This window comes from Rhinichthys klamathensis, unplaced genomic scaffold (assembly GCF_029890125.1).
Source record: "Rhinichthys klamathensis goyatoka isolate OS25496 unplaced genomic scaffold, OSU_Roscu_1.1 h1tg000150l_1, whole genome shotgun sequence".
Classification (NCBI taxonomy): domain Eukaryota; kingdom Metazoa; phylum Chordata; class Actinopteri; order Cypriniformes; family Leuciscidae; genus Rhinichthys; species Rhinichthys klamathensis.
In genome coordinates, this window is record NW_026606685.1 from 808,110 (window position 1) to 823,559 (window position 15,450).

The following is a 15,450-nucleotide window of genomic DNA, read 5'->3' on the forward strand; positions in this document are numbered from 1 at the left end:
GACCTGGTCAAGACGGCAGCACATTAAGTTTCACACAGAATCACAGTATAACAATTCCACATTTAACATATTTCTGAACAAAGCAGATAAAATCGAATCAAAAAAGACAATTACAAGTCTCCTTCAAAGCAGTATGCAAGAGACGTTTAAAAGTGGTCAGAGTTGGAAGTGCATCTAAATTAAGTACATTTTGCAACTCATTCCAAGCCCAAGGAGCATAAAAGGAAAAAGCACCTTTACCAGATTCTGACAATACCCTTGGGACTTTTAGCCGAATATAAGAGCCAGACCTGGTAACTATTTGTATAATAAATTAAAAGACTTGATATATAAGAAGGTATAATTTACCTAAAAGAGCTTTTACAATAAATAAATACATATGTAGCTTTCTCCTTTGATGCAAAGATGACCAAGCTAAAGTATCATACAAAATACAATGATGCGTCCGTGACTCTGCACCAGCAACAAAGCGTAAAGCAGCATGATACACAGTGTCTAATTTCCTAAGTAGTGAAGTAGCTGCGTGCATGTATAAAAGATCACCGTAATCAATAACAGATAAGAATGTACTCTCTACTATTTTCTTTCGGGCCTCATATGGAAAACAATTCTTTAAGCAATAGAAGAAACCTAATCTTGGCCTAAGCTTCTTCAACAACCTATCGATATGTATGTCAAATGCTAATCTTTCATCCAACCATACGCCTAGGTACTTGTAGGAACTAACTCTTTCTAAAAGTGTACCATTTAAAGTTTTAATTGACATTTCAGTTACCTTAGAACGACCTCGACTAAAAATTATGTATTTTGTCTTTTTTGAGTTTAAGACTAATTTTAACTGCGACAATGAGCGCTGCAGTACTTGAAAAGCATTCTGCAATTGCTGCAAAGCTTGATTTAAAGAAGATGCTGTTGTGTAAATAATTGTATCGTCTGCATATAAGTGTAATTTAGCTGAATCTATTCCATGACCTAAATCATTGCTAAAAATAGAAAATAAAAGAGGGGCTAAAACAGAACCTTGAGGAACCCCGATATTTACTTGAAGGAAAGGTGAATTATAATTTTCCACTGACACGCACTGAGTGCGTTCTGTGAGGTAGTTTTCAAACCAATTTAGAGCCGCTTCACTAAGGCCTATAAGCTTGAGTCTCTGTAACAGTAATTTGTGATCTACAGAATCGAAAGCCTTTGATAGATCAACGAATAGCGCAGCACATGACTTTTTTTTCTCTAAAGAGGTTATAATATCATTTGAGATTAACATAGCTGCTGTAATGGTAGAATGTCCTGTTCTAAAGCCTGACTGATAATTGTGAAGCATGTTATTAACCGACAGAAATAGTTTTAATTGGTCATTTATCAGCAGAGAAGGACAGAGTACAGAGCTTTGTTACTTGAGTAAAAGTACAGACACCCCTTGCTAAATTTTACTCAAGTACAAATAAAAGTACTACAGTCAGATGTCTACTTAAGTAAAAGTACTAAAGTACTTGTTTTTAAAAGTACTTGAGTATCAAGAGTACAAGAGTAGATTTTCTAAATATTGCATTACTAGTCTACTGCCACAGTGCTTACATTTATGCACAGAAACGTCCTACATGGAGTTATGAAAAATGGTAATGTTAATACCTTGGAGAATGTAAAAGAAATTGAAAGTAAAATCAAGTCATTTTCATCTTTTTACCATGTTGCTTTATTTAATTAAATTTTTGGTGGGTCCCATCTTTAAATGCAGGGACAACACACACACACACACACACACACACACGCACACACACACATCACATCACATGTAAGGGTGGCGCTGCCAATAAAGCACCTAAAAGCTGTCACAAAGAACCGGCAAAAGGAATGATTATGAATATGTAAAATATAGCAAGGAGATATTTTAATTGTTTATTAATAAACACTTGTTAATAAACAAGAGTTTTCTTTGTTAGTGTTGGCTAAGATGAAGTTGACGATGCCGACTCGCGATCTTCAGTAGTGAACGCGCCAGAGAGAAATGCACATTTCATACGGATGACATAAGCAGAGAGCAGTCTGTCGTCTGTTTTCTTTCGTTTTGAATTGTTCTGTTTATAAGACATGTCTGTGAGGCGAGTATAATCTTACTCTGAGTTTCGGTTCATTATGAGACGCGCTCCAGTTCACGCGCCGGCGCGTCCGTTTCTTATCTATTGTCTGCTATATTTACTTCTTATTTATTAAACCCAGGCAATTGGTTGATGAAACATTGATTAAAATTAAGATACAATTAATGCAAAACGAAATTCAGGTTACAGAAAGGTTTTGTGTTTTCTGTTTGATGTCTCTGTGAAAGTTTTAAAGCATCTTTTATGCCGCTTTCAGAGTGCTTGCGTCCGTAACGGAGAACACATCCATAACATTGTTTTTTCCTCATGCGAACACGAAAAATAAAATAAAACAAAATGAATATTTTATGTACTGTGGAGACTGAGCGCCAACCCTTCTTCATTCGCTGGGTAGTAGCCTACTTTGGTTTGCGCAGTGTAATTCACATAATCAGTAAAAATATATTTTGCCTCCGTAAGTTTTTTTTTTTTTTTTTTTTAAGCAATCAGAAATCCCTCGTGGCTACGCCACTGCCACATTTGAACCTGACTGTGTTAAACACACCGCATACTCAAGAACATCACAGCAAATGCTTAGCTTACATTAATGTGTAATATAAAATCTGACCATGGAGTTGACTTTGGCGGAAAGCTGAAGGTGATTGCTGATAGGCTGTCCCAATCAGTGGCGCCTGCACAATCCAATCACGTTTGAGAGGGAAACAACAAATTGAGGGTTTCCGAGATTTTTCCTTTTTTTTTTCTTTTTCTTTTTTTTTTACTCGGGTACTCACGGTTATAAATAGAAATGTAGTGGAGTAAAGAGTACAATATTTGCCTCTCAAATGTACTTGAGTAAAGTCATGAGTACTCCCCAAAAATGATACTCGAGTAAAGTACAGATCCCTCAAAATTGTACTTAAGTACTGTACTCAAGTTAATGTACTCCGTAACTGTCCGGCTCTGTTTATCAGTGATTCAAAAACTTTCGCTATAACTGGCAATCTAGAAATAGGACGGTAATTATTTGGATCCGAGGGATCTCCGCCCTTTAGTAATGGAGTAACCATTGCTGATTTCCACATTTTTGGTATGACATTTGAGACGATGCTTAAGTTAATTATAGAGGCTATAGGCTCTGCTACAAGATCAGCTGCCAATTTTAGAAAATAGGGCTCAATTTTATCAATTCCAGCCCTTTTTTTTTGTATCTAGTTTCGTTAGGGCGTTATGAACCTGTGCAGTGGTTATGGGAACGAAATTAAAAGATTCTGATGGACAATACTGAGTAGGTTCATGTGTCTATATTGTCTATATTGCAGCCTTATTTAAGTTGATTTTCTGTAAACTGTGTATTTATAAAGTCCAATGATGGTATTAGAGACTGTCAGTGGTAATATAATTGTGTTCTTGTCGGTCAGTGTTGAGGATCTGTGTAACAACTGAGGCTTAGCCTGACAGTTAGCCTGCCCTGGACCAGGCTAGTTTCCCAGCATAAGTTGCCAGGGTAACTGAGTTTGAACTTTTTTAAGTTTGATTTATGAAACTGAATCTACCAACAATAAGCCTGACTAACCGAAATAAGCCTGGCTTATACTCTAATCTTGGTTTATGGAACAGCCCCCTGGTCAACTACATAATATAAATAATGCCTAAGCCCCCAGAAGCAAAGGAGTGTGACATCTTATCGAACGCTCGAAAAACAAGCTCACGAAGCGTGAAGCCATCATCTCCGGTCGAGAGTGTCGAAGCTAACGTTAATAGCATGGCTAATGTGGCCGACGTGCTAACTGAGCTTAAATCACTCCGCTCCGAGTTCAGCTCGAAGCTGGACGGTATAAACAACCAACTGGGTGAGCTGACGAACTCTATCTAGGTGATGGAGAACAATTTTGGTGAAATTAAACGAGATGTAACAGCCAATGAACAACGAAACGAGGAGGCTGAAGCCCGCATAGCCACTACAGAGGACGCGTTGGACAAGACTGAGAGGGCTCTGGTTAAAGCAACAAAGCGGCTCACATACCTGGAAGAAAAGACAGAGGACCTGGAAAACCGCAGTAGGAGGAAAAATATTCGGTTGTTTGGTCTTAAGGAGGGGGCTGAGGGTAAGCGTCATCTTTTGGACTTTGTAACCGATATGCTACCCCGGGTGGCTGGGCATCGAACCCGACAGAGTATTCATACTGAAAAGAGCACCGTACCCTGGCCTCAGCAGTTCCCAACCAGAACCGAGCCGTCCTCCTTCGCTTTCTCAATTATCAGGATAAAGAATTCGTCCTACGCTCCACAAGACAACGGGACATTACACATGACGGATCCAAACTCGCATTCGTCCAGGATTTTTCTGCGGAGACGATCCGACAAAGACGGGAGTTCAACGCTGTAAAAAAGATAAACTTATCTTTATTTCATTTTAATTTATTTTATTTATTTATTTTCCGTGATCACTCGCAGTCTCTGTATATGACTGTATATGTCATTTTAATTTGGATATACTGAATGTGATACTTTTCTAACATGGTAAATAGAAGAGAGAAATGGTATAAAGATGGGATGGGAGCAACAGGTGTATAGGCCCTAACCTTGATACTAATTCAAATCTGTTAAATCACATTAAGTTGTGTTTTAAATAATACTATTGGCTGGACACTTCAATTTGTTTATAAAACGGTTAGTTCCAATCCTTGATTCTGATTGGTCAATAGCTGTGCTTTATTCATGATAAAACACGTCTATGACCGCTTCACCCAACGGTTCTATTTATCACTGCGCAACACTGCAGTTCCTATGTTGTTTTTATTTGAGCTTTCATGCATATTACACATTGGAACGTTGTTGCTGTTCACGGTCAGGGACTATTTTTTTCTAGCGGAAGGAAGGCTTTTAGTGATTTTACTTCATGAAAGTTGCACTAAAACATATTTTTGTATTACGGCCCTTCAGCCGTTACTTATTTACGATACAGCACAGCCTCTCGTACCTTATTGCTTATATATACTTATATAATAATACTATACAGATATATAATTATTATTATTTTTTTATGCCTGTTCTCCTGCACAGAGATACTGCCTTTTTCTAAACAATATGGTAGCATGTGAAAATGTAAGCATTTATTGAGTTTGACCAATAAATAATAATTAGGGGTTGTATACTCCAAAAGCATTCTTTCCCTTTTCTTACTATCTCACTCCCCTCCCACCCCTCCCCCCATGCCCAGGGCACGACCGCGTCATAATCCGTCCCTGATGACTGATTGTAATCTAGTCTAAGAGCAGTTTTTATTTTTGGGTACCTTAACGAAATTACCATTTAAATGACAAAATCATCTGGGAAAATGACATGGACTTTGCTGGACCTGTGTGTCCCTTGTCACGGCTCTCCTGCATTAAAGTGTAATGTCACAACGGAAATGCATTATATATACTATACTATGCGAAAACTTCTAAATAATATGTCAAACAATATAGAGTTGATGGGGAATCTCTCTAATACTAAAATACATATGCATTAACATGTTTTGAGGTCATGAAAGAACATGAAAAGTTGTTGTTTTAAAATGTATGAATGTAACTTTGTAAATGTAAATTTTCCAGTCAAAGGTATTTGAAAAAAGTAATGTTTTATGGAGAGAAAAGACAGGAGATTTTCCCAACACAGTGCAGATAAAGAACAGGCTGAACAAAATCAACCAGTACATTACAAATAAAACTAAAACAAAAAAGTTCAGCAATATACTTATGTGTTAGAATGAAAGAAAATCCTGAGATTGTAAATGGCACAAAGAAAATAATCATGCCTACAGTAGTTATTAGAATGAGATAAAATGCTCTTCTTTTCCAACGCATTCTCATCCCAAAGCGTAATATATTGACTCTTTTGCCAAAGCGTCTATATCCAACGCATATGGCACCCTTTAGCGTCAATATAACACGCTTCGGTTTTGGGTAGGTTTAGGTCTGGGGTAGTGTTAGGGTTAGACCACTAGGAGGCGCCATATATCTGCGTCTCATATGACGCTAAAGGGTGCCATGTGCGTGGGATATAGACGCTTTGGCAAAAGAGTCAGTATATTACGCCTTGGGATGAGAACGGGCTCTCTTTTCATGTGGTTTTCCTCTCTCTCTCTCCCTCTCTCTCCTGGTCCTGACTGCTTCAGAGCTCCGAGAACAGCCATACAGCAGAACAACTGGATGGAGAGAAAGAGGAGGAACTGAATGGAGTAGAAGCATACATAAATATATAACAAGCTAATAGTATATATGCAGCACAAACAGCATCCAAGTGTGATTATCCAGGCCACAGTGCAGCAGATCACTCTATATCTGAGAGGTTTGTACTTCAGAAAGGTTACAGGATGAACCACTGCCAGGTAACGCTCAACACAGATCAGACACTGAAACAGAGGACGACCAGTGACGCCTAGTCCTATCAAAAACACTGATAGTGTTGTTAGATATGAAAACCCAGTACAATAATTAAATATACTGATAAAAGAAATCAGACAGTTACCAATCTCACAAACAGACAGATTGAGGTTAAATAATCCTGATGCAACTCTTGATCCTGTGATGATGAGCCATACAACATAGGACTGTGTAGGAAGACCAAACAGGAAATTGATGATGTGTATACAAATGTCCAGACTTCCCACAAGCCCAGTGGACTGAATTGTGGAGTTTGTAGATGTTTCAGGTGCGGTGAAGTTCAATGTAGAATTATTCATCTCTTCTGTTTTTTTTTCTTTTCAGTTCAAAAACTCAAGAAAAATGTAACTAATATTATAGCAGCTGTGATCAATAGGAAAAGAGAAAATGTAATTTAGACTGTATATGAAACAAGACAATGTTATGTGTTTAACAATACAAATAGAAGGTTTTCAAACAGTGTGCAATTCCACACAATTACAAATTCATATGTCAACATTAAATGTCTAACATTTACTGTAAGGTAATTTTAAGGCAGATCACTTTGATACACCCACATAACATTAGAAAAAAATCAATCCAATATTAAATGACTTCAGAACATGAAATGGTTACTATTTCAAATCCTTACATAGCCTATAGGTTTGCATAAAAAATGTAATCAGTTCTACTTTTAACTGTCTTTCACGTTCTTTTTAAAATATTTTAGGTATCAGTGTTATTTTAAACCATCTTACAAAAATGTATATTATTTAGCTGAAAACAAGAAAATTTATTAAAAATTCATCACCTGAAGAGTGAATGTTCAGGCTCTCTGGATAAATCTCTGTGCTGTGCTTTGTAGACTGACTTCACAGATGTCACAAGAATATGTGCATGACTCCATAGGCAACAAATCACCAAACATTAGATATGCAAATCTGCCAAAAACTAACAAAACAAGAACAAAATCTGTTTGGTTTTGATTATCATCTCTATCGTGGCCACGCTCACGAGACATTGCAGCTCTTCGTCATCATGAAATTGTATTATTTGCATTCCTTTTAAAGCCATATCAGTTTAAACTTCTGTAATATGGTTTTCTGAGTGCACACATCTTAAAAGCACGCACAGAAAGCTGGCTGTCAGACGGAGTTTCCTGTGAGTATTAAACTAATTTCTCTTTCGCATCTAATTGCGTTTCAGCCAAAAAACGGTCAAATACACAAGGCTATGTCAAAAACACACAAAGTTCAGATAAACACAATTGGTTATGCCTTTGACTGTACACAGCAGGGAAAGAAATTGCATGTGCCTCCTCATTTTCAGTGGGGGACTGGTTTATCTGCTGCTCAGAAGCTACAAAAAAATAATTAAGAGGTCATTTTACTGCATACACAGATCAAGCTTGAGTTTTGTTATCAATATTTGCATAATATTTTCAAAGTCTATGAATCACCATATATTGGGTGATACAAAAAGGCTAATATTTTAATTAAATTTAATATTTTGCTTTTGAAAAGGTTGACAACGCTACAGCGGTATTTGCCGAATACTTGCGTTGCTAATGCTAATCATTCTTAGGCCTATCTCTGCCACTTGTGTTTGTCCTCTTGAAAATAAATCTGTAAGCTTGGCACATTTGGCAGCATCCTCCTCCATGCCTTTCTTTTTTTTTCAGCCCTTCCTGGCCTCTTCCTCCCTGACGCGTACCGTTACGGTAGGGCTGGCCCAGCTATCGGTAGCCTACCTGAGAAAACATTTTGAAAAAGATGGCTATGGACCCAACCAACTCTATTTGGGAGAGGAGGGGAACACTCCCTCACATGGTACAACCCATGCAGAGGCTGCATGCTGCAGTGTCAGAATTCGGAACGTGTGTAGCCTAATGCCATTTTTGTACAAGTTAATATGAATGTTTGGGGTCTAAATAAAAACTTTGTAAATATACTTTTTTTTTTATTCTCATTACTATTTTAAGAAAACACTAATTTTACCTGGTCAAAAACAGCTCTGTTTTCAGCACGCCGTTTTAGTGCATATGCCTTTAAATGATAATGAGCTTCGCTCACCCCGCCCTTCTGTTCTGCTGGCGTTTTGACACAACGCACGTGGAGTGTTTCCTTGACAACAGTTGAGGGTATATTTTGGAGAAAGAATGGCAGCGGGAGTCTCTGAGGACACATCTGTGCAACCGTATGAGTTTTAACAGGAGTCGGACCCGGAACAAGATGACGGCCGCAAAGAAGTTCGACAATTAAGGCTCGAACAGGACGTTTCTGAATGGTTGGTTAACGTAATGTCACTTTGATCTATTTTTGTATGCACTGGCAGGGTAGAGTAGTGAGATACGAACGCTATGTGTTTAGTGATGCATACGTTAGAAAGATTGACGTTACAACTAATGTTCATGAAAAACTTTTTTTTCGCGATTTGCAAAGATTAATATAAAGGTTAATAAAACTTTACACTTACTTCTTCTGGAGGTGCAGAGGGAACATAAAAAGTTGGTACCGATTATTTTTTTCAGGAGCAGCTTCTTAGCAAAACCAGCTTTATACTGACCCTCATTTATAAAGCAGCCTGCTGAGAAATGATCGCGCAAACATGAGAGCATTGACGTTGATCGTGGGGAATATTCCCTTCGAAAACAAAACTCAGCCACTGCGTCTTCAGTTCCGACAACTCGATCTCTTATTAGAGATTCTTGCAACAGTCCAAACTCGCATGACTTCGCCTTTAGCTTTAGTTCTGTAATGTATTGGCTAATTGGCATGTCCCCTTGCACAGACGTGAAAAACGTATACCTCTCATAGGTTATGTTCTTTTTCGGGTTACAGTACTCTTCAAATTTCTCCATTTTTTTCGACAGACTATGTTTATCATCGTTTTCTTCGAACGTGAAGGTATTTTACACTTCAAGCGCTTCTTCGCTGGCTACATGAAGAAATAGTGAGGACTTTACCTTGGGTGGCTTGCTAGCGCTTCACGTTGCGTCTAGATACAGCTCAAATACTTACCGAAATCTCCTCCAGTTTTCTGACAAATTATCATGCAGTAGATCAAGTCCTGCAGGTGGCTTTAATCCTTCCATTTTCGTTACTCTTATTGTCGCTTTATTTTCTTTAGTACTTTACTTCTGACACCATGTTTCGATGTGTGGTAAGGATAAGACAGACCTGTTATAGGTTTCAGCCATTTTGCCTTTTTCTGCACTTAGCCCCGCCCCATAGCCCCAACATTACATTTATGCTTCAGGGTGGCAATAGGTGACTCATTTATTACATATCATGACAGAGCTGACTGTGCATGCTCCACTCCCAAACAAACAACACATAAAACACACAATTCAAAAAGCTGTTTGCTCGTCATTATACTCCTGTCTAGATATATATTTATGCTTGTGGACAAACAAACAGAAAAAATTGTGGACAAACAAAACAACCACAAATATTACTTAATTCAAATCAATATTATTAATATTTAACACACATAAGAAATTGAGTAAGTTTACTCAAAACAATGCAGCCCTCCCCACCCTCTGACATGACGACAACTCTACGGTTGAGTGAACGTGGGCTGTTTGAATTTGTGATGAACGGTTCGGATACAAATGCAAGTAAAAGGTGTATATTAAAGATGGTCAGATGTACACAGAAACACAGGTCGGGGACAAACACTCAGATGATGCTGTGACACAGGGACGTCGATGGGCAACCCAGAGACTCGTGGTGATGAAATCGATATGCTCAGGAACCAGGAACAATAAACAATCCAGACGGTGAAACAACGACGAAGATCCACGAAGACTGCAACACGCGAGGAGAAGAAGAGAGCCACACGGGAACAGGACACGAAAACGGGGAAGCCACAACGATCTGACAACATGAGATGGAAATTACTGAACATATAAAGGGACTGGTAATGACTTGCAGCTGGTGCAAACAATCAAACGGGAATTGGTAACCACGCCCCCACACAGACACGCATACACACACACAACATACCATAATGAGACAGTGGATTCATGAACCGTGACAGTACCCCCTCCACTAGGAACGCCTTCTGGCGTTCCCAGCCAAACCTACCTGCCGATTGTAATCATCGATAAGGGAGTGATCCAGAATGTCCCTAGCAGGTACCCAACTCCTCTCCTCCGGACCGTAACCCTCCCAGTCCACCAAGTACTGAAATCTGCGTCCCCTCCGTCTAGCGTCCAGAATACGGTGTACCGAATAAGTGGGTTCCCCATCTACGAGTCGCGGCGAGGGGGGGAACCGGGACTGGCGGATTAATAGGAGAATAAAACACGGGCTTGATCTTTGACACATGAAAGGCGGGACAAATTCTCCTGTACGCCGGAGGAAGTTTGAGTCGGACTGCCACCGGACTAATGATCTTGGTGACAGGGAACGGGCCAATAAATTTGGGAGCTAACTTATTGGAAACGGAACGGAGCGGAATGTTCTTGGTAGAAAGCCACACTTTTTGACCCACGATGTATACGGGAGGCTTTGACCGGTGGCGATCGGCCTTGGCCTTCATGCGCCTCCCCGCTTGGAGCAGAGTCTTACCGGCTCTGGTCCAAGTGCGGCGCCACCTCTGGACGAACGCGTGTGCGGAGGGGACCGCGACCTCGGATTCCAGACTCGGAAAAATTGGTGGCTGGTAACCTAAACTACACTTAAACGGAGAGAGGCCCATTGATGACACTGGTAACGAATTATGAGCGTACTCAAACATAGAAAGTTGTTGGCTCCAGGATGAAGGATTCTTGGCTACCATACATCGTAACGTTCTCTCCAAATCCTGGTTGGCTCACTCAGATTGACCATTGCTCTGGGGATGATAACCCGAAGACAGACTGACCGTAGCTCCCAATAACCTACAAAACTCTCGCCAAAATTTTGACGGTTGTGATCAACGACCGTGACCGCTGTCTCCTTGGCTGAAGGTAATTTGGGCAAGGGAATGAAATGTGCCGCCTTCGAGAACCGGTCCACTACGGTCAAAACAACCGTCATACCCTTAGAGGGTGGGAGGGCGGTAATAAAATCTAGTGCGATGTGGGACCAGGGTCTCGAAGGGACAGAGAGCGGTCGGAGCAACCCATCAGGAGATCGGTTAGACGTCTTGCTAGTGGCGCAAACCGAGCAAGCCAAAACAAAATCGTGAACATTACGAGCCACGAGCCGGGGGGGGGGGGGGGGGTGTGGGCGGCGCAGTGGGAGCTCGTAGATGTTGTAGCTGTTGGGTGAGCTCGGACACCTGTGCCACGAGTGCTTGAACCGCGCGACCTGTGTTCACGATCTCCTCTCCTTGTTGATCCATTCTTGTCACGCTGTGTGCGATGAATTCGCTCAAACTGGCCGAGCTTGCTGCATCCATGTCTGGTCAGATCGTTCTGTGATGAACGGTTCGGATACAAATGCAAGTAAAAGGTGTTAATTAAAAATGGTCAGCACAGAAACACAGGTCGGGGACAAACACTCAGATGATGCTGTGACACAGGGAAGTCGATGGGCAACCCGGAGACTTGTGGTGATGAAATCGATGAGCTCAGGAACCAGGAACAAGAAACAATCCAGATGGTGAAACAACGACGGAGATCAACGAAGACTGGAACACACAAAGAGAAGAAGAGAGCCACACGGGAACAGGACACGACACCGGGGAAGCCACAACGATCTGACAACATGAGATGACTTGCAGCTGGTGCAAACAATCAAACGGGAATTGGTAACCACGCCCACACAGACACGCATACACACACACAACATACCAGAATGAGACAGTGGATTCATAAACCGTGACAGAATTCTCTTCAGTCTCGAGAACAGTTCTCTCTTCTCAGCCTCACAGAATTGCTGCATTTCCTCTGTGAAATTCAGGTTTGTGTATGTTTTATTTTATCTATATAATCATTACTGTGCTTTAAAGGGATACTCCACTTTTTTTGATAAATAGGCTTATTTTACAACTCCCCCAGAGTTAAACTGTTGAGTTTTACCGTTTTTGAATCCATTCAGCCGATCTCCGGTTCTGGCGGTACCACTTTTAGCATAGCTTAGCATACATCATTGAAGTGGACAAGACCATTAGCATTTCTCAAAAAAAAAATTACCAAAGAGTTTTGATATTTTTCCTATTTAAAACTTGACTCTTCTGTAGTTACATCGTGCACTAAGACCGACGGAAAATGTAAAGTTGCGATTTTCTAGGCTGATATGGCTAGGAACTATACTCTCATTCATGCGTAGTAATCAAGAAACTTTACTGCCGTACCATGAGTGCAGCAGGCGTAATGATATGACGCAGCGCCTGAAAATAGTCTCCAGCTCGGTAACTTCCAACGTGACCGGGACTAAGTGCCTGCACCTGCTGCACTCATGGTACGGCAGTAAAGTTTCTTGATTACTACGCAGGAATGAGTATAGTTCCTAGCCATATCAGCCTAGAAAATCGCAACTTTACATTTTCCGTCGGTCTCAGTGCACGATGTAACTGCAGAAGAGTCAAGTTTTAAATAGGAAAAATATCGAATTTTTTTTTTGAGAAATGCTAATGGTCTTGTCCACTTCAATGATGTATGCTAAGCTATGCTAAAAGTGGTACCGCCAGAACCGGAGATTGGCTGAATGGATTCAAAAACGGTAAAACTCAACAGTTTACCTCTGGGGGAGTTGTAAAATGAGCCTATTTCCAAAAAAAGTGGAGTATCCCTTTAAATCATTTTATTTATTGCAAAAGAACATACGGAGACGCAATGTGACGCACCTAAGTTTTGACGTAGATTTGCAATAACAATGGATACAACATAATCTACTAGTCAGAACAAATTCAGATGTAACAATTTATTAATAGTCAGGTAAATGCATCATGCCAATTACATAATCAATTCAAAGATAATCAAGTCTGTGGGGAGGAGACTATTGTACAAGTCACGCTGAGACATTTCAAGTGATGCCAAACATGACTGTTAAATTGCTTGCATTGACATAGAACGTTATAATTTTTACATAATCATTCTAAGTGAACTGAATTAAGGGAAGAATAGGTAAAGGGAAGGAAAAATGTGAAGGGAGGACAGGAGGGAAAGAAGCTTTCCCACATCTTCACTCTGTGGGGTGTGGAGACACATGGTTGTATGTGTTTGTGTTGTTTGTATCTCAGGAGATCAAAGTGGTTCTTCTTGCCATAGGTTCAGGCTGCAGGATTGCCGAATGACTAAAGAAATGTTATTCAAGTTTCAAGTTCAATTTATTTATGAAGCACATCTAACACAACCTTGGTTGACCAAAGTGCTGTTAAAAATTGCCCAGGTCTAACACCAAAATTAAAATAAACATTCACAAGACATTAAAAGCAAAAAAGTACAAATGGGTTTTCAAAAGACTTTTAAACTTATACACTGTGGTCGGTGTTCTGAAGAGAGTGGCAATTTGTTCCATTGCTTGGGGCAAGCTACTGCAAAGGCTCTGTCACCTCTGCATTCTAGTCTGGATCTGGGTACTGTGGTAAATGTTGGAAATGTAGGACAAATGATGAATTCTTCTGATAAATCCCCAGACATGAAATATATTAAAGGGGTCATATAATGGTACATGCACTTTTTCAAGTTGATTGTACTGAAATGTGTGTTGGCAGTGCCTGTACACAACCACCATATAATGATAAAAATCCATCCAGTGTTTTTGTTTTAATCTCCTTATATGTTTTCCCCTGCCTCAAATCGAGCCGTTCGACCGTGTGACGTCACACGGTCGGACGCCCCTCCCGCGATTGTTGATTGACAGCCGCGTTTCAACACAGACCCGCCCTCGCTCGTGAGCGAGCTGTCAATCATAGTCCGCGTGGACCGGCGCGGTCATCGTTGATATGCTGGAGCACTGTCTATGAGCAGAATGGCGTCTAAGCGATTGTGGTGTTCTGTTCTTGGGTGCAATAAGGAACACAGCAGTCATTTTAATGTTCCTAAATCCGAACCGCTGAAGAGACACAGTGGCTGAGTTTTGTTTTCGAAGGGAATATTCCCCACGAGCAACGTCAATGCGTTCATGTTTGCGCGAATCATTTCTCAGCAGACTGCTTTATAAACGAGGGTCAGTATAAAGCTGGATTTGCTAAGAAGCTGCTCCTGAATAAAGGATCGGTACCAACCATTCGTGTTCCTGCTGAACCTCCAGAAGAACTGAAGTGAGTGTAACGTTTTATTAACCTTATATTAATATTTATATCTTTGCAAATCGCTTGCACGCTTCACGATGAATGCGTCAACGGTTTACACTCAGGGTACATTACGGCATGTTTTCTATGTACGACGTTCTCAATATAATTCATAATCCCACGTTTATAATGAACAACGCGTTATGGTTATTGTGTTACAAACGTGTACGCACAGAACAGAGGGGCGGAGTGAGCACAGCTCATGATCATTTAAAGGCATATGCACTGAAACGGCGTGCTGAAAACAGAGCTGTTTTTTTTTCTCTATCTAGATGACGTCAACTTGACAAGTTATTTGAATAAGATACGCCCTTATTAAGTGGCTACAGTTCATATATACAACTATACCACACAAGTATAGGCTGAACCTTGTGCTGTGGTTGCGTCATTTTAATGACGATTGCTTTACAAACATAAATGCTTTCAAGTGTGGATTCGCGAGCCAGTTGATACTGAAGGAAGGTTCAATTTTATTTGGATCAGCTTCCTCTTCCGAATCACAACCTGTGAGTATTATTAATAATTGTTGCTTTTATGTGTTTTGTAGCATGCTCAATAAGTATTTGTGTGTGTAAGTTACGCTCAGCTTCTAGGTCTCCAATGTCATTTTTTTTTTTTTATATGTGAAATGTATGTCATTGTTATTGGAGTTGTCATAAAGAATAGAGCAATACCTTGTAGTACTGCAGTGCTTCATCAATATGTTTATGCGTTGGGCTAACGATAACTGATTGGGT

The 15,450-nt window shown here is 40.2% G+C and overlaps 1 protein-coding gene across 1 annotated transcript; it reads right to left on the minus strand.

The window, feature by feature from the left end:
• Positions 1-5,704: 5,704 nt before the first annotated feature.
• On the minus strand, positions 5,705-6,807 carry LOC130090723 (uracil nucleotide/cysteinyl leukotriene receptor-like). The gene is made up of 3 exons (XM_056258235.1): positions 6,179-6,807; positions 5,864-5,912; positions 5,705-5,758 (listed from the first exon to the last, which is right to left on the minus strand). Exons 1-3 carry the CDS (start codon positions 6,805-6,807, stop codon positions 5,705-5,707), a joined length of 732 nt encoding a protein of 243 aa, XP_056114210.1.
• Positions 6,808-15,450: the final 8,643 nt, after the last annotated feature.

Coding starts and splice junctions, on each gene's coding strand:
- LOC130090723 (XM_056258235.1), bottom strand. CDS start 6,807: ATGAATAATTCTACATTGAACTTCACCGCACCTGAAACATCTACAAAC. Junction 5,913..6,178: donor GAAAACCACATGAAAAGAGA/GCCCGTTCTCAT, acceptor TTGGAAAAGAAG/AGCATTTTATCTCATTCTAA. Junction 5,759..5,863: donor TAGGCATGATTATTTTCTTT/GTGCCATTTACA, acceptor GATTTTGTTCAG/CCTGTTCTTTATCTGCACTG.